The sequence below is a fragment of the Topomyia yanbarensis genome, chromosome 3 (assembly GCF_030247195.1).
Source record: "Topomyia yanbarensis strain Yona2022 chromosome 3, ASM3024719v1, whole genome shotgun sequence".
NCBI classification, from domain to species: Eukaryota; Metazoa; Arthropoda; class Insecta; order Diptera; family Culicidae; genus Topomyia; species Topomyia yanbarensis.
Window position 1 is genome coordinate 5,392,944 of NC_080672.1, and position 18,576 is coordinate 5,411,519.

Here is an 18,576-nt window from a genome sequence, read left to right on the forward strand (position 1 = left end):
GCTGCCGTCGCCGGTCGTTATCCCTCCAACGCCGCCGATAACAATACATCTAGATCCCAATTCGTCTTTCTTAATTCAAAAGCTCGATTGCTTTGCGCTGCTTTCAACAGAAACTCAAATGTTCTATGCTAGCAAAGTGCAAAAGGTTTCATACGTCTTAGACTTCAAATAGGCTTTCAATTCAGCTTCTATTATTATTTTTACAGAAAAGCATGGCCTTATTGATTTATTAAAAAAGCGGGAAAGATTTTTCCACCCACAAACCCCAGCATAATAAGAAACAATTTGTTCCAATTCCCAACATCATTTCGTAGCCAATTTCCCGTCACAACTTAAAATCAATAGCAAACAGCTAATTCTAATATTAGTATACATGTCTCTCCGAACCATGAAAATATGGCGACCGTTCATACCCGCTCCTACCCATAACCTATAAACGGCACTTTCATTTAAATAAACATCATTCATATGTCTACCGATGCAATGCAACAGTACCTATGTACAACTCACCTTTGAACTATGTTCGCAATAATACTGTACTGAATCCACTGGAGTGCATTGGAGGCAGAATACATCACAAAGATAGCCAGCACTAGCCATCGCCGTTTGTATACCTTGAATTCACCTGGATTCACAGGATGAAGAGGACGAGCACCAGCAGCGTTGTCGGCGTTGTTGTTGGCAATTGCATTTCGTTATTTCGAAACGTAATTGTTTGTATGTGCACATACATCGAAGGCAGGCCGGAAAAGTCGGAAATGAAACGAATGAAAATAAGGGTCAGCACTTAACTTTTTAATGAACTGGGTTGGCTTCATGAATTTGACAAAACTACTACAGTTCGCATATGTTCCTCAAAGGATTATTTAATGTCAGGGTAAATATTGGCCAAATCGATAGGTTTTCAGCTACTGCATAACATAAACTCTCTCACAAAAAATCTAGCGCGAACCGCCGTGTCAAAAACATATATTGAAAAAAAAAGAACGCACATGCCATTCCATATCTCACACTCTTCATAAAGGTACATACACTTTACATTTTTTAATTGAACTTCATGCATTGTGCGGACTTCTGGTCTACTTTCAGGAACAAAACAAAAAAAGCGAACAAATCTAGCTCAAAGCTCACCTGGTGCAAGGGTGGGTTTGTCTAGCGTTGCACTGGAACCGTTGGTGGAAGGCTTTATCAGATCGGAGGATTTGCTGCCGGGCATGTACGCGTCTGCTACCACCGTCACTTCCGGTACGTTCGAGTGTTTTAGGTCCATGCTGAATAGGTGTCGTGAAAGATGAGTGAGTTTTTATTTTTCCTACCCGAGAGCTGCTAGAAAGCTATTGTATGGCTTTGCTCTTTATCCTAGCGTATTTGAACGCTCTTTGTTTCACTGTTTTCAGCAAAACTTTTCCTCGCTTCAGCTGGTTTGGAAAGGCTTTTCCCGGGAATTCCGCTTTCAGTCGAAATTTATTAGATTATCGGGACTCTAAGGTAAATTCTATTCACTATAAGGTACTATCATTATTGTCATTTTACTCTACTTCCTCGGAAAGCGGAATGCAACTTTTGCAAAATAGTTTCCTCGCTGATTATTTTCCCTTCTGTACAGACAAATATTGAATTATTTCCACACTTTGAGTGCTTTCATTTTCCGGTCTCGATTATTGCTCTTAAAATAGACCAACAATCGATTGCCGCTGCATCATCATCATGATGATCTTCGTGCCGTGTCTCATTTGCTGATTTTCGTTCTTCCAATTTGGGGTTCGTTAAATATCAATAAACTGCTATAAAATATTGAATTATCTTCGTTTGGTTTCGAACTCCGGGATACTGTTTATTTGGCCGTTCCTATTTGACTGGTAGATGGTGATGATGGTGTCGGGATGTATCCGTTTGCTGGGAAATGTAACCGTAGCAGAGTGGTGTTTCTTTCCTGTTCCCGTTCGAACGGAAGAACAAAGATCTATTTACAGCTGGCCGGCGGTGGGTGATGGTGATAGGTACTACCGACAATCCGGAGGCTGTGTGGCATTCCTGGTATGATTGTACTCGATGTGTTGATTTTCTTTGGTATGGCTTCGTTGTACTTGTGGGTGAAATTTTAATGAGTTGCACTGCTGCGCTGGAAGAGTATGGAAAAGAGAGGATAAAATTTATTACCAGTTTCCGTGTAAGTAGAGAAAGCTGTATTAGGTTTATGACTCTGAAAGGGAGAGAACTATCACTGCAAGAAGATAGGATTACTCATCTTCCGAAGTTTGACGTATATAAGCTAATAAATTATTCCCAAACTTATCTTACCCTTTTGTCGCCAATAATGTTCAATTATTCGAAGAGTTTGCTGAAGAATCGGCTTTCCATAATAACTAATAACTACTTCTACTTCCAAAACATTCAGACACTAGACATCAAAAGCATGTGCCAAATACTCAATCACAGAAAAAAATCAAAGATACGCTGATCCCTAAAGAACCACAAATTTAAGATCATATTTCATCTTAATAAATTTCAGAGCACCTAGATGATTAATTATTTCTCGGTTGCGTTGCGAAAATCACTTTTTCTGCATTCTGATGTGTTTCGTTTTTCTTCTACTGAAAGGAAACATGAAAAAATGTTGTTCATTGTTATTCATATTAATCAAGCCAGCTGGCGGGACGATAAGAGACCAGCGCTAATGAGATCAGCATTGCAAACGCAATGAGTAGTACATCAGGCCCGTTAGTTCGCGAGTTTGCTCAAATAGCATGCCATGCGTTCCCAGTTAAATAAAGGAGTGCTCGTGAACAGCCTATATATCCATCTAGTACGCCACAATTACTTGAAGCTGGTTTACTCAAGCAAGTAATAAATAGAATACAAGAATTGACGTGTGCGAATGCATGAAGTGCATGGCTTGCTATGAGTTTTTCCACTATTAGTCACAAATCGGAAAGACTTTTGCACGTGAACGTAAAATATTACAAATTCACTAAAATATGTTTGTACTATGATTTTTGTTTCGATTTTTTGTTAATTCAGGCTCTGAAGTTTAATATTCGTACAGCTCCTGATTTGAATTCCACAGTCATCCATTCCTGGAACTTCTGAAGGACTCTTGGGATGGCACTGAAAGCTTGAACTACTTTATAAAATAAGCGAAATAAGTTAACCATTTTCATTAAATTATTGTTCGAAAGTCGTACTGAACAAGAATGCAAACAGTAAAAGGGCGTGCATGGCCGAATGAATTTATAGATTAAAGCCAAATGAATAACAACAACAAACATCAGACGCTTTAGATTCAGATTTCTCCACATTAAATAGTGTTCTCAAACGGAAACAGATTAATGAGTAAATAACAAACGTGTTTCAGTTGCACGACGGGAAAATTTCAACTGCAAAGACTTCAAATAAAAAAATGGCGAGAATTATTGCAAACCGTGTCGCTCGTTTTCTCTTCTTAATAGAAACATAAATTAGACAGATGAGATCTTCTCGTTGCCGGTAGGAGTTACGCAACAGTACAAAGATGCCGATTTCAGGACAAACCAGTCTTGTACTAAGATGCAAAAAATGCTGAGATTCGGCAGAGAAACATTCAGTGTGTTGCTTTGCTATGAACAAAAAATTTCAACATCTTAATGAATTTTCAATTCACTTTTACTGATTGCACAAATAGATTTTTTAATTTAAAAATTCAAAGCGACCAAAACGATTACACCTGCGTAATCATTATCTGTAACGTCACAACCTCAAGTGAAGGAGAGTTTTAAAATCCGTATGATTCAGTAATCGTATTATGATAGTGGCAGATGTCTTCCAGGCAGATACAATGAACAACGTGGTATATATTCTGATTATTAGCACAAACTACTTTGCGTCCGACACCACATATAAATTCGGTATCCTTGAAGAAGAGCATGTACAGAAATGTATCCATACTGCTTCCTTGTGAGACTTCTGATTTGTTAGTACACTACGGCCTGGTTACCATTTTGCGTGACAAATAAATTACCAGCCAGTTAGTAGTCTTTTCATATAAATTTTTTGATGGTCTATTCGCTTGAAGTCCACCTTAAAATTAGCATCGTTTACATTTCACTGAGTTGGGCAATTCGAGAAGCATATTCCCACAAAATTAAGGCTATTTGAGTTCATGCCTCTAGGTAAATAAGAGAGCAAATATCACAAGTCCAAGTACAAACGTTGATTCAATCACATTTGTGCTGTCACCGAAAATATTACTGTTGACAACATGAATAAGAAATAAAGGCTTGTATCATACTGTGGCAGAAATAGATTTCCCCTCATAATCGGCAGTGATGCAAATGCCCATCACATAATTTGGGGCAGCTCACATATCTATTTGAGAGGCACCGAATTAGTGGAATACTTAAATAGTACAAATCTGCACATTCTTAATGCTGAAAACCGCCCAACATTTGCACGAGCTGGCAGAGAAGAGGTATTAGATGTAACTCTCTGCTCTGACAGTATTCCACAATGAGTTGGCAAACTGGATCGTGCCAAACGAGCTCGAAACGTCGTTATCTGATCATAAGACTGTGATCATTTAAATGTCTCGTTGGATATCGTCACCTATCGTAATCCCAAATCTACGAACTGGGACCTCTACGAAGAGGGCTTGGCGACTAGGTTTCAAGTGTATCTTCTGACATTTGAATCTCCTAGCGACTTGGATGAGGTCGTCGATAAAACAAATTCACTTGTCCACTTCGAGATTGACCCTCCGGAAGTCGCGCAAATGGCCCACCGAACGAGCAGCCGCTGGTGCGCTAAGACGATTTCGCTAGATTTTCAAAGCAGCGTGCACACAGACTTTCATGTCAGTTCAATTAGAACTGCTACTGGTGGATACGCGTCTGACGAAGATGTAATACTCAATTGTCTTTTTAATACATGTAATCATTTCAGTTCTACTTCAAAGAGGATATGAACACTTCCAGCATATTTTGAAAAATGTTCTAACCTGTAATCTTGCAACAAGATACATTCTATTATCGTGGCGAAAAATAAGCATTGTCAACACTATCTACCTTGTCTGGGTGCCCGGACATTCTGGTATTACTGGAAATGAATGGGCTGACGAATTGGCCAGGGCAGGTTCAGCGATTGACTTCGTTGGTCCTGAGCCCGGGCTGCCAATTTAGATAAGTTGGATAAGGGAAAAAATACGGTTCTGCGCTTTTTCCGAGCACCGCAATTATTCACGAAATCTACAAACGTGTCGCCAAACAAAGGCGTTTCTAGAACAACCATGCCCAGTGATTTCGAAAAATCTCTTACATTTTTCGAAGCTCCACTGCGGCATGCTGACCAGGGCTTTAACCGGCCACTGCAAACTCAATTATCACATGGCAACTATTCAGCGCGCTGAGTCTTTTTCATGTGATCTTTGTGAATCCGACTACGGAACCTCATATCATCTGATATGCAACTGTCCAGCGGTAGGGCAATTGCGATTTCGAGTCTTCGGCCGTCCTTATATAGACGAAACCATGTTTGGACGACTGAAACTCAGGGACATACTAAAGTTTCTTATCCAATGTGGTAAAGAGCTTTAGGCTTGTTCGCAGGTAAGTTGAACTACTTGTGAGTTTAACTTACCTGTTGTTTATTTTTGTTTTTGTGCTATTATTTTTCCCACCCTTCCAATTCTACTTTCCCACATCTCCTTATCCTTTCCTTCCGCCCAGGAAATGATGAAAACACACGGCAAGGCACAAACCCCCGATACATACGGGGAACGTGCCATTTAAGCCAATATATTCTGATTCCTGATTCGAGATTAACCCTCCGGAAGTCGCGCAAATGGGCCACCGAACGAGCAGCCGCTGGTGCGCTAAGACGATTTCGCTAGATTTTCACAGCAGCGTGCACACAGTGCACTAACGCGACTTCCAGAAGGTTAAATAAGTTACTTTCGAAATTGATAGACTTTCATGTCAGTTCAATTAGAACTGCTACTGGTGGATACGCGTCTGATGAAGATGTAATACTCAACTGTCTTTTTAACACATGGAATCATTCCAGTTCTACTTCAAAGAGGATATGAACACTTCCAGCATATTTTGAAAAATGTTCTAACCTGTAATCTTGCAACAAGATACACTCCATTATCGTGGCGGGAAATAACTTTAAAGAGCTTTAGACCGATCAGTCTGACCTCCTTCCATCTCAAATCAGCGGAACGTTTAATCAACCACTACATTCGGGATGTTAGCTTGGGCGAGCACCCGCTGCATGTAATACAACATGCATTTCAGCGAGGGAAGTCTGCTACCACCCTGTTACACAATGTTGTTTACAACATTGAAAAAAACTTTTACACAATAGCAATCAAGTTTAGGAGTTTTTCTAGCTGTTGAAGGGGCAGCACGAGGTCATGGAGTATCTTCATATATCACGAACTGGATACACGCAATGCTTAGCAACCGACATCCGTGTAAAACCATATTTAGTCCTATCGATAGATTTAAAAAAATCAGTATCTGAGGGTAAAGTCTACCATAGTGATTGGAAACTTCTAAAACTAAAGCTAAGAGGGAAAATGCTTCATATATACTAAAAGTTTAGTCCTGTAAATTTCTCAGTTGTTTTTTTTATTTCGAATAGCTCAGGATCTTTATCGAACAAACCAACTCTCTATATGGTCGGAGGAATAAGTTATTTTTTAATCATAGTAAGCCATGCCAAATTTCAATGTTCGTCATATTGGGGTACATATTCATGTTTTGACGTTTCCGAACACTGTTTCAAGATCTACCCTGGAGGGGAGGGGGGGGGGGGGTGCTGTTTTTGATTCTTTCAATCATCTATATCAGTGTTTATCAACCCGGACCCCTAAGGGGCCTGAAAAGGTTTATGGGGGTCTGTGAAGATGGATATCTTTTCCGGTTGGATTTTTAAGCTTTTCGCAACAAACAGAAATTCATATGTTGACATCAAACAAAATCGATCTTCAAATTTGAAACTATTATTATAGGGGGACCCGGGGCTATTAAGACAGTGGGGGTAATTCGGACCCCCTATATTTCTCAGAAAGTCGTACTTTCGACTTTCTGACTATCGTACATATTCGTGGAACCGCTATTCTAAAACATCAATTTTGAAAAGTTTTGCCATCCTCCAAACAAAAAATCACAATAATAATAAAACCGTGATTAAAACAATAAATAAAAGTGGAACATATAACAGGTAAGTATTTTGGAAAGCTTGAGGCTCCTATTCTATGGAATAATTTTTGTTTTGGGTGAAAAGACAGATATTTTCAATAAGCTCACCATTTATGTGCGAAATGAGCAATCGGGGCTATTCGGACACCCATTAAAATTAAAACTTTAAAATTTTAAAACTTCATTTTTTTGCTTCTTAAGGAGTTTCTCAAATAAATATTTCGTAGGTTAACATAATTCCATTGCAAAAAAAAAAACCAAAAAAAGGTCGAACCCCGTAGGGAGGTCCGAATTACCCTTACATAATAAAAGGATGGAAAAACGTAGATTTGCAATTCGTCACCTAGCGCTGCCTTGGAATGCACAGCGGTTTTTTTTCGCCAAAAACGAGCGAAAAATTATTCATGCGGAAATGGTAAAGCGTACAGCAATGATGTCTTCTTGGATGTTTTATGAAGATCCAAGACCTTCATTTTGATGATATAGTTGTAGTGATTAATTTCATGGTATGAAAAATAGGATGAAGAAATGTCCAAAAACTTGTTTTTGTGAACATCTTTACTGAAGACCAAAAATCTCCATTTGGGCACTCAAATCTATTGATCGTTGTTTGTGAATGACCCCTTAAAAACTTTTTTTCAGCATAACTTCTTAAATAACGTAGATGTAGCTTCAGCATCTTCCAGAAAGTTGTTCGTCTAGTCGAGATACATATCTTTCTAGAAGAGATCATCGGCCTATCTCTCGCGACTTAGAAATTATTGGGTAATTTTTGGTAAAATATACAGAAGTTTTAAAAACAAAAACTTTTAAACGGGAAAAAAACGGTCAGTCAACTCTAGTTGAAATTAGAAATGTTGCATCAACATTATAAAACTCAAAAGAGTTCACTTGTCTTTCGTTGTCTCCAGTAGAGTTATAATTGATTTGAAACTATTGTTTTTTAAAAAATATCCAATATTTTCGAAAATACTCAAGATATGAAAAACAAATTGTGTATTTTCACGATTGAAATAACTTCGTGGAATATATGAAAACCGTAGCAATGATAATTGAAAAGATATCTAAAAAAATATTTTTTGAGGTCGTTAGTTCATTTTTTTTACCAAAAAAATGAGATGAAAAATCTCAATTATAGGAGAATTAATTACGAAAATTATAGCAGAAAATGGTAGACCTAGCAGTTTTTGATAAGTAGACCGAAAACAATATTGACGTAATTTCAGTCGTTTCCACGCTAGCAACCAATCACCATTTGAAACACCATATCAAATCAATGAAAACATTACAAAATATTTAGAAAATAGATGAGATTAGCCGTTGTTGTAATACAGAAAGTTGTCCATTTTGAAAATTCAAACAGAACATACCGAACTTGTCAGAATGATATTTAAAAGTTATTGGAATGAAATTGCTTTGAAGGGTTCATTCACAAACAACCAGCAATAGTGTTGAAGATATTAAAGATGAAGACCGTGTGTCTTCAGCAAAGTTGTTGACAAAAGCGCAGAGCTTTTCCAATGACATAATTTTAATATATGCAAGTAAGTTGGGAGATTAATCATCAAAATAACAACACTATATGAAAGGGCTTGTTATGATCACAAATTCCTCCGAAGAAACCCTTGACCCATATCAAACGATTTAGGCGTAATTAATAGATCGCACGATTTTGGCGAAAGAAAAACCACTGTAGAGTGGTGCAAATGGACTTTTATGGCACTAAAATGTAGCTGAGGTTACAAGCTAACAATTAGGACCTTTAATTGATATTTTTTTTACATCTATCTACCTAAATAGCCCCAGATACTCCTATTATATCGTATAAATGAACCAGTCTCAAAAAAGTTCATGTGAAGCGGGAAAATATAATTTCAGTTGACTTAAAAAAATATCTTTGACCTACAGTCATGTACTGTTGAATTGTTACTAAAGGTGAAAATGAATCAAAATCTCAAGAAAGCCACATGTATACAGTTACACCACGTGAGAAACGTGTATAGATATCTGAACTGACGTCGTCTCTGACTTTCAATAGGAACACAGCTTCCACATCACGAGATATATGTGCACTTTTTTCGGAAAAAAATGCGAATGGCATTAACTATTGAGCAAATCAAACTCGCTGCTAGCAGAGCTTCACTTGCGGGTCAAACTCTGGGTGCTATCGATGTCAATGCAACGATGATTACCAGAGCTTCCTCTCGACTTAAGACATCTTTCAATCCGGGACCCGACGGGTTCCCCTCCGCTTTCCTGAAAAGGCACATCGAAGGATTGGTTAATCCGCTTCTTCACATCTTTCGAACATCGATTGATAGAGGAATTTTTCCATCTTACTGGAAATCAGCGAACGTGTTCCCAGTCCACAAAAACGGCAATAAGCGAGACGTCAATAACTACCGTGGAATAACTTCATTGAGTGCTGTCTCGAAGTTGTTCGAGCTTGTAATTATGAAACCTCTTCAGGCTAACTGTAAGCAGTATCCTAAGTGACGATCAACACGGCTTCACGTCTGGACGGTCAACTGCATCTAACCTATTATATTTAACATCCTACATAACAGAGAGTATGGAGCATCGCGCTCAAACCGACGTTGTTTACAATGACTTATCTGCCGCTTTTGGCAAGCTAAACCACGATATCGCAATAGCAAAAATGGTCAGTTTGTCTTCACATCTCGCCCTGGGCATAAGCTAAAAATAGTCCCGCACAAATGAAACAGTCAATTCTACCTAAAAGCCGATCGGTGCCTATTGCACAAGCAGTCCATATCATATCAGTGCACAAACAATATTGTATTGTTGCCCTCGGCTTCGGAGTGAAATGAGTTTGCCAAATGAAACAAAAGTGCCCGTGCTACGGGATAACACGATTTCGATCAACTTTAATAAAACTCGTGTTAGACCTACAGTTCAGGAAGTGGAGCAATTAGTTAAAGTTAAAATGAAGTTTAATCTCGTTGAAGTTACGTACATTCAGCTACATCACGTTAAAAACTGTGTTTTGATCACGTTTAGAAGTTTAGCACAGGCAGAAAACTTCATTGAAAAGAACAACATGCAACACGAGGTCGAGCTTAATAACACCAGAATCAAGATCTCGGTGCATCTGAAAACCGACATGGTGGACGTGCGTATCCATGATTTGGCCCCGCGCACTAAGAAAGATTACATCAAACAAAGTAGAATCTATTACGAATGACACTTGGAGAAATTTTTTCACCGGCATTCCCAACGGCGCGCCGTTCGTATTGTGAAGATGCGAGTGACTAAACCAATACCTTCTTACATGACTATCGAATGCATACCCCGGGCAGACCCCAACATGCCAATTCTGTAATCATACAGCCCACAACGAAAAAAAAATGCGCTGAAGCAACTAGTCAAACTCAACAGGAATTTATCGGAAAATATCGGTTCAACTTTCTATAATGGAATATAAATTTCGACAGGTACTTTAAAACCGATACTTAGGCCGCGGCGACTTTTTCTCTACGTAAACGGTTTTGTGGGGTACATTCGTACCCCAGAACTAAAATCGCTCTAATATGTCTAATTTTTAAATTGGACAGTTTTATTCTAAAATCATTCGTAAAGTAACCTGTTTAAAAATATTCGTGTTTTGACTATTTAATTATGTAATATTTCATTTTGTATTGAACAAGTCTTTAAAATACGTCCAAATTCCCTTTTTTCTTCATATTGCTATAACTCAGGAAGTTTCAAATCGATTTTGACCATTTATACGACGTTGTAAAGATTATTAAATTTCCTTTTGAACATTTTTTTTTTCAAAAACCGGTCAAAAAGTGTATATATTCCAACGCTTTTTTGAAAACCAAACGCCAATACAAACGTTAAAAATATAGCAATATGCAGTAACAGAGATGAAACAGTGCATTGTACGTGTATATAAAGTAAGTACGTACCAGAGCCTGGGCTCCAGAAGATAACGAATCGAATGATGCGTCTTGTATGCTATATACAAATCATATTCACGAATGTCATCCGCAAAATCAAAAATTACGATACCGATCCAAACGCATTTTCTAGTTACTTTTCTATAGTGATTGGTTATATAAAAAACCTTCTTTAATCCACCTAGCGGTGCAATTGTGCCTTTCTCAATCATGAACACGAGAGTTTTTAGTTGCTTATATTTATTAAAAGCTTTCAAATGTATACATTACAATTTTATTATACATGATTTGACAACTATATACATGAAAAGAAATCATTATTCGAGTTCTAAAATTTTGCAAAAGAGAAAACAGCCACGGTAATATTGAATTGAAAAAAGTAGCAAAGTCCCAAAAAGTCGATTTTTATAAAAAAAAATTTTTCAAGATGTTTGGCATCAAAAATACGAATTCGATTTCTGAAATTTCATGGGGTCCCCCCTTTGAAAAAAAAAATTGAGTTCCGGCTTATATGGGAATTTCATATGTGACCGGACGATTTAGTCTATATTTCAGGCCCCATATAAGCGATCCGTACGAAATTTTATAAACATCTGTGGGGATATTATAGCTATCATTTGGGACTAAGTTTGTGAAAATCGGCCCAACCATTTCGGGAAACTGATGTGAGTTCGTAAATTTTGAAAGATGGCCGCTTTTCCCGGGCACTTCCGGAACCTTCTATGGTGGTCAATGTAGTCAACAAAGTTTGTTTTGCCGTCGGTGACCTAGAACTGCAAAGTTAAGTTATTTGAGAGACATTTTAGCGAAATTTTTACCTTTTTTGCTTCCATCGGAGTATCGGTTTGAATCACAATTTGCTATGTGATCGCACGCCACAACCCGTAACTCCTGAACCGGAAGTCGGTTGGGGATAAAATTTAATAGCCATTTACGGGGACGCAACATCTTTCATTTGAGACTAAGTTTGGTTGATTCGGTCTAGCCATCTCCGAGAAACCGATGTGACTGTTAGTCTGAATTTGGATACTTCCGCCGGGGCTTCCGGAACCGATGATGGTGGCCAATGTGACCAAAGAGACTTTGAATGGCTGTTAATGACCTAGTACTACAAATCGAAGCAGTTGTGGTCACATTTTGGAAAAATTTTCACCATTATACATTCATTGCAGAATTTCTTAAAATCGACATTTTCTGCGTGATCGTACTCATCACCCTGTAATTCCGGAACCGGAAGTCGGATCCATTAGAAATTCAATAGCAGCCTATGGGAACGTTGCACCTTTCATTTGGGACTAAGTTTGTAAAAATCGGTTCATCCATCTCTGAGAAAAGTGAGTGAGATTGTGTTCGCGTACACACACACAGACGCACATACACACACACATACATACACACACATACATACACACACAGACATTTGCCGAACTCGACGAACTGAATCGAAGGGTATATGTCACTCGGCCCTCCGGGCCTCCGTTAAAAAGTCGGTTTTCAGAGCAATTGCAATACCTTTCTATTGAGAAAGGCAAAAAGGTGCAAAATCGGCAGTCCCAAAAAGTCGATTTCTAAAAAAAAAAAATTTCGTGATAACATAAAATCTCGACGTTTCATGCATTTTAAAGATGTTTGGCATCAAAAATACGAATTCGATTTCTGAAATTTCATGGGGTCCCCCCTTTGAAAAAAATTTTGAGTTCCGGCTTATATGGGAATTTCATGTGTGACCGGACCGTTCAGTCTATATTTCCGGAACCATACAAGCGGTCCGTGCGAAATTTTACAGACATCTGTGGGGATAATATAGCTATCATTTGGGACTAAGTTTGTGAAAATCGGCCCAACCATTTCCGAGAAACTGATATGAGTTTGCTAGTTATGAAAGATGGCCGCTTTTCCCGGGCACTTCCGGAACCGTCTATGGTGGTCAATGTAGTCAACGAAAGTTTGTTTGGCCGTCGGTGACCTAGAACTGCAAAGTTAAGTTATTTGAGAGACATTTTAGCGAAATTTTTACCTTTTTTGCTTCCATCGGGGTATCGGTTTGAATCACAATTTGCTATGTGATCGCACGCCACAACCCGTAACTCCGGAACCGGAAGTCGGTTTGGGGATAAAATTTTATAGCCATTTACGGGGACGCAACATCTTTCATTTGAGACTAAGTTTGGTTGACTCGGTCTAGCCACCTCCGAGAAACCGATGTGACTGTTAGTCTGAATTTGGATACTTCCGCCGGGGCTTCCGGAACCGATGATGGTGGCCAATGTGACCAAAGAGACTTTGAATGGCTGTTAATGACCTAGTACTACAAATCGAAGCAGTTGTGGTCACATTTTGGAAAAATTTTCACCATTATACATTCATTGCAGAATTTCTTAAAATCGACATTTTCTGCGTGATCGTACTCATCACCCTGTAATTCCGGAACCGGAAGTCGGATCCATTAGAAATTCAATAGCAGCCTATGGGAACGTTGCACCTTTCATTTGGGACTAAGTTTGTAAAAATCGGTTCATCCATCTCTGAGAAAAGTGAGTGAGATTGTGTTCGCGTACACACACACAGACGCACATACACACACACATACATACACACACACATACATACACACACACAGACATTTGCCGAACTCAACGAACTGAATCGAATGGTATATGTCACTCGGCCCTCCGGGCCTCCGTTAAAAAGTTGGTTTTCAGAGCAATTGCAATACCTTTCTATTGAGAAAGGCAAAAACAGATACTATTATTCGGCTGAGTTGGAACTTACACAATTTTACACAAGTTTTTCGCTTACTATGTATCGATATTTTGCTTTTAAAACTAGTTATAATAAATTATGTAAACATGACAAAACACTAACGCAAACGGTTTTGTGGGGTACATTTGTACCCCTAACAAACTTTAAGCGAGCACTGTTAAGTTGGTCAAATGAAACAAATAGGTTGTACCTGCTTTGACGGAAGTTTAATAATCAAATTGTTTTATGATAAAGATTGCTTGCAATTAAAATAAACTATATTATTTTTTTAAAAGCAGATAGTTTAGGCCAAATTTATTTTCTAGAGACTGTCTTTATTCCATCAGACCTAAAGCTAGCTTCACTTCCGCCAGGTTTCGTTGTTCATGACACTCATATGGTGATGGTATAATAGCACCACTATCAAATCAGTGGTACATTTATGAAACAAGCACTTTCTGTCAGACTGTTCCCGGGATGAGCTGTTGCATGATCCGGATTTCTTCATGAAAATACATGAATTTCCACGAACTTAAGGAATTGCTCGCAAAAAATTTTTGTGTTCTGTTGAATCCATTAACGGATTTTTAAAAGTTTGGAGTCGTTCCGAGAGCTCCATTAGAGATGTCGAATTATCTCTACTGGCGCGCTTACCGTATAATCTGAAGCTTAAAATAGCTTGGATACCTCATCATAGATCGTCCTAACGCTAATTATGGGGCATCAAGAACAAGTCAGATTAATCTTGATTGATAGCCTTCGATACAGGTTTGACCGTACCAACTAGTAACGTGGGTGACGTCATGTAAACTGTCGAATACGAATTGTCAATTGCCATAGCTTAATTTAATACATGTAATAAATTACACGAAACTGCCTTGCAGGAATGGTTTCCGATAAAAAATTAGAAATTTTGGTTAAGTACGACGGGCAAGGTTGTTGAAAACTGTGACCATTAAACTTTCTGTTTCCCCAATTAGTTAGCCACCGATTTAAATTAATTTTCGGTTAAGATATCAACGATTTATAAGTTTCTCAGAACATTACAAATTCGACGTTCAATAATAGTAAATATAAATACGGATTTTACTCGGCAGTGATTTGTTTTGCCATATGCAGATATAACTCAATGCGTATGGTGCTACTTCAGATTCGAGTGATTCTACTATTCTTAGATGAGCCTAGGGTCCGGCTCGGGTGCCTAGAATTACAAATCTTCGAGTGCTTTGGTTGATTCTCCGTATTAGCAAGATGAATTCGGATCGGGCTTCTCAAATTTTAAATTTTCGGGTTCGGGTTTTCAAATTTTAAAATTCTCGGGTCGGGTCGGGTTCGGGTTTTTAAGTTTTAAAAGGTTCGGGCTCGGGTCGGGTTCGGGTTTTTCAAATTTTATAATTTCGGGCTTGGGTCGGGTTCGGGTTTTTAAATTTTCATGCTATCGGGTTCGGGTCGGGTTCGGGTTTTTCAAATTTTATAATTTCGGGCTTGGGTCGGGTTCGGGTTTTTAAATTTTCATGTTATCGGATTCGGGTCGGGTTCGGGTTCGAAAAAAATGAAACCCGACCATCTCTAATGTAAACCCGTAGAAGTGCTCTGTAATATCATTTTCGCGGAAGAAGGACTCGACGGCGAATGCGAGCAGTTAGTCGAAGAGAAGAATGCAGCATGGGCGAGAATGCTGCAACACCGCACGAGGGCGAACGAGGCGCGATATAAACAGGCACGGAACAGGCAGAACTCGGTTTTCCGGACCAAAAAGCGCCAGCAGGAAGACCGAGATCGCGAAGCGATGGAGAAGCTGTACCGCGCTAAAGACACACGGAAATTCTACGAGAAGTTGAACCGCTCGCGCAGGGGCCACGTACCACAGGCCGACAAGTGCAGAGATACAAACGGGAATCTTCTCACGGACCAGTGTGAGGTTATCCAGAGGTGGCGGCAGCACTACGAAGAACACCTGAACGGCGATGCAGCAGATGACGAGGATGGCACGGTAACGCACCTAGGAGCACGCGCGGAAGACATTACACTACCGGCTCCGGATCTCCAAGAAATCCAGGAGGAGATTAGCTGGCTCAAAAATAATAAAGCCGCTGGGGTTGACCAAATACCAAGCGAGCTACTAAAACACGGTGGCGAGGCACTGGCTAAAGCGCTGCACTGGGTGATTACCAAGATTTGGGAGGAGGAGATTTTACCGGAGGAGTGGATGGAAGGTGTCGTGTGTCCTATCTACAAAAAGGGCGACAAGCTGGATTGCTGTAATTACCGAGCAATCACCCTGCTGAACGCCGCCTAAAAGGTACTCTCCCAAATACTATGCCGTCGACTATCACCAATTGCAAGAGAGTTCGTGGGGCAGTACCAGGCGGGTTTCATGAGCGAACGATCTACCACGGACCAGGTGTTCGCCCTTCGTCAAGTACTGCAGAAATGCCGCGAGTACAATGTGCCCACACATCATTTGTTCATCGACTTCAAAGCCGCATACGACACTATCGATCGAGATCAGCTATGGCAGATTATGCACGAGTACGGATTCCCGGACAAACTGACGCGATTAGTGAAGGCGACGATGAATCGGGTGATGTGAGTAGTACGTGTCTCAGGGACGCTCTCGAGTCCCTTCGAATCACGCAGAGGGTTATGGCAAGGTGATGGTCTCTCGTGTCTGTTATTCAACATCGCGCTGGAAGATGTAATAAGAAGAGCAGGGATCGACACGAGTGGTATGATTTTCACAAAGTCCGTTCAGCTACTTGGCTTCGCCGATGACGTTGATATTATTGCACGAAACTTTGAGAAGATGGAGGAAGCCTACATCAGACTGAAAAGAGAAGCCAAGCGCGTCGGACTTGCCATCAACACGTCGAAGACAAAGTACATGATAGGAAGAGGTTCACGAGAAGAAAATGAGAACCGCCCGCTTCGAGTTTGCATCGGTGGCGACGAAATTGAGGTGGTTGAAGAGTTCGTGTACTTGGGCTCACTGGTGACCGCCGACAATGATACCAGCAGAGAGATTCGTAGACGCATCGTGGCAGGAAATCGTGCTTACTTTGGCCTCCGCAAGACACTTCGGTCGAACAGAGTTCGCCGTCGTACGAAGTTGACCATCTACAAGACGCTGATTAGACCGGTAGTTCTCTACGGGCACGAGACCTGGACCATGCTTGTGGAGGACCAACGCGCACTTGGTGTCTTCGAACGGAAAGTGCTGCGTACCATCTACGGTGGGGTGCAGATGGAAGACGGCACATGGAGACGGCGGATGAACCATGAGTTGCATCAGCTGTTGGGGGAGCCGCCCATCTGTCATACCGCTAAAATCGGACGACTACGGTGGGCCGGCCTCGTAGCCAGAATGTCGGACAATAGCCCGGTGAAAACGGTTCTCAATTGCAATCCGACCGGTACAAGAAGACGTGGCGCACAGCGAGCACGATGGATCGACCAGGTGGAAGACGATTTGCGGACCCTTCGCAGACTGCGTGGCTGGCGACGCGCGGCCATGGACCGAGTGGAATGGAGGAATCTTTTGTATACGGCACAGGCCACTTCGGCCTTAATCTGTTAATAAATAAATAAAAGGAAGAAGGATTCGATTTATTTTAACTACCGTCTACTAGAAACAGAAATCGAATGTGTCAGTCACGTGTAGGATCTGGGAGTGATTCTGGATTTTCAACTTGCGTTTAAACAACACGTCTTCTAGGCAGTTGGTACAGCGATAGATTCAACGTTATCGTTTCAACGCAATATCGTTGAATCGATAATTTTTCCGTTGAATTCAACGGCGTTGATTTTGGCGTTAATTTCATCGTTCATCGTCAACGCACTTCGATGAATGTAACGTTAACGTTAACGAAAATTTTGCGTTGATTTCTGTTTTGAGCACGTATAGAATGGTGCTTATGCTATCTAGTAGATGTATTTTTTATATATTTATAATACATATTGTCTTTGAATACATAATGTTTCGTACTGACTAAAATGCTACACCAACTTAAACCTAGTTTAGTTTGAACATTTCTCTACTTATATTAAAGTCGAAAAGGTTAACCGGGCCACACTTATGTTAGCTATAAAATAATTTATATTTGATTTTCATTGGACTACCAGACTACCAAAAGGATCCAAACATTGGTACAACTAAAATATTTCTAAAGAAATCTAATTAACGACGCCATATCAGTAACGAAATGAATATGGGTGAGGCTTGCACGACGAAATAATTTTATCAAGTAGACATAAACTCCTCTATGAAATAAAGAATTTCATTTTCAATTTTTATTAATGACTAAGAGTGAGTCAATTTTCTTTTTTTATGTTTTTTACGACATTCAATTAGCAAGGGACTGGAAGTTGGAGTATATTTTTCAAAATTAAGAGCCATAGTACTCAAGGGAGAGCAAGGACGCTTTTCTAAACTTTCTTCCTTCACCTCCTTGCTCTCTCTTTAGTACTATGGCTCTTAATATTGAAAAATATACTTCACTTTCCAGTCCCTTGATAATTGAATGTCGTTAAAAGAATTAAACATAGTATTCAATTAACCCATATTCAATTCATAACCTAAATTTACAGATACTCGACAATCGCTAAGGAAAATTATGGGCCACAGAATTTTATATTCGATTATCTTTCATACACGACTGGTCTTGAAATAAGCTGTGCCGTTTATATTTATAGAAATGTTCATGTTTCACTTTGAAAGAAATTTCTTGACAAAC

At 39.6% G+C, this 18,576-nt stretch overlaps 1 protein-coding gene across 1 annotated transcript in view; it reads right to left on the bottom strand.

Annotated features, from left to right (window-relative positions):
- Nucleotides 1-18,576, bottom strand: part of LOC131692908 (heme transporter FLVCR2) — a 174,902-nt gene that overhangs the window by 113,070 nt on the left and 43,256 nt on the right. The window contains exons 2-3 of the mRNA XM_058980295.1: nt 1,132-2,122; nt 511-625 (exon numbers count right to left, since the gene is read on the bottom strand). Coding sequence (XP_058836278.1) covers nt 511-625; nt 1,132-1,270 — 254 coding nt within the window. The 5' untranslated portion in view covers nt 1,271-2,122. The remainder of the gene's footprint in view (nt 1-510; nt 626-1,131; nt 2,123-18,576) is intronic.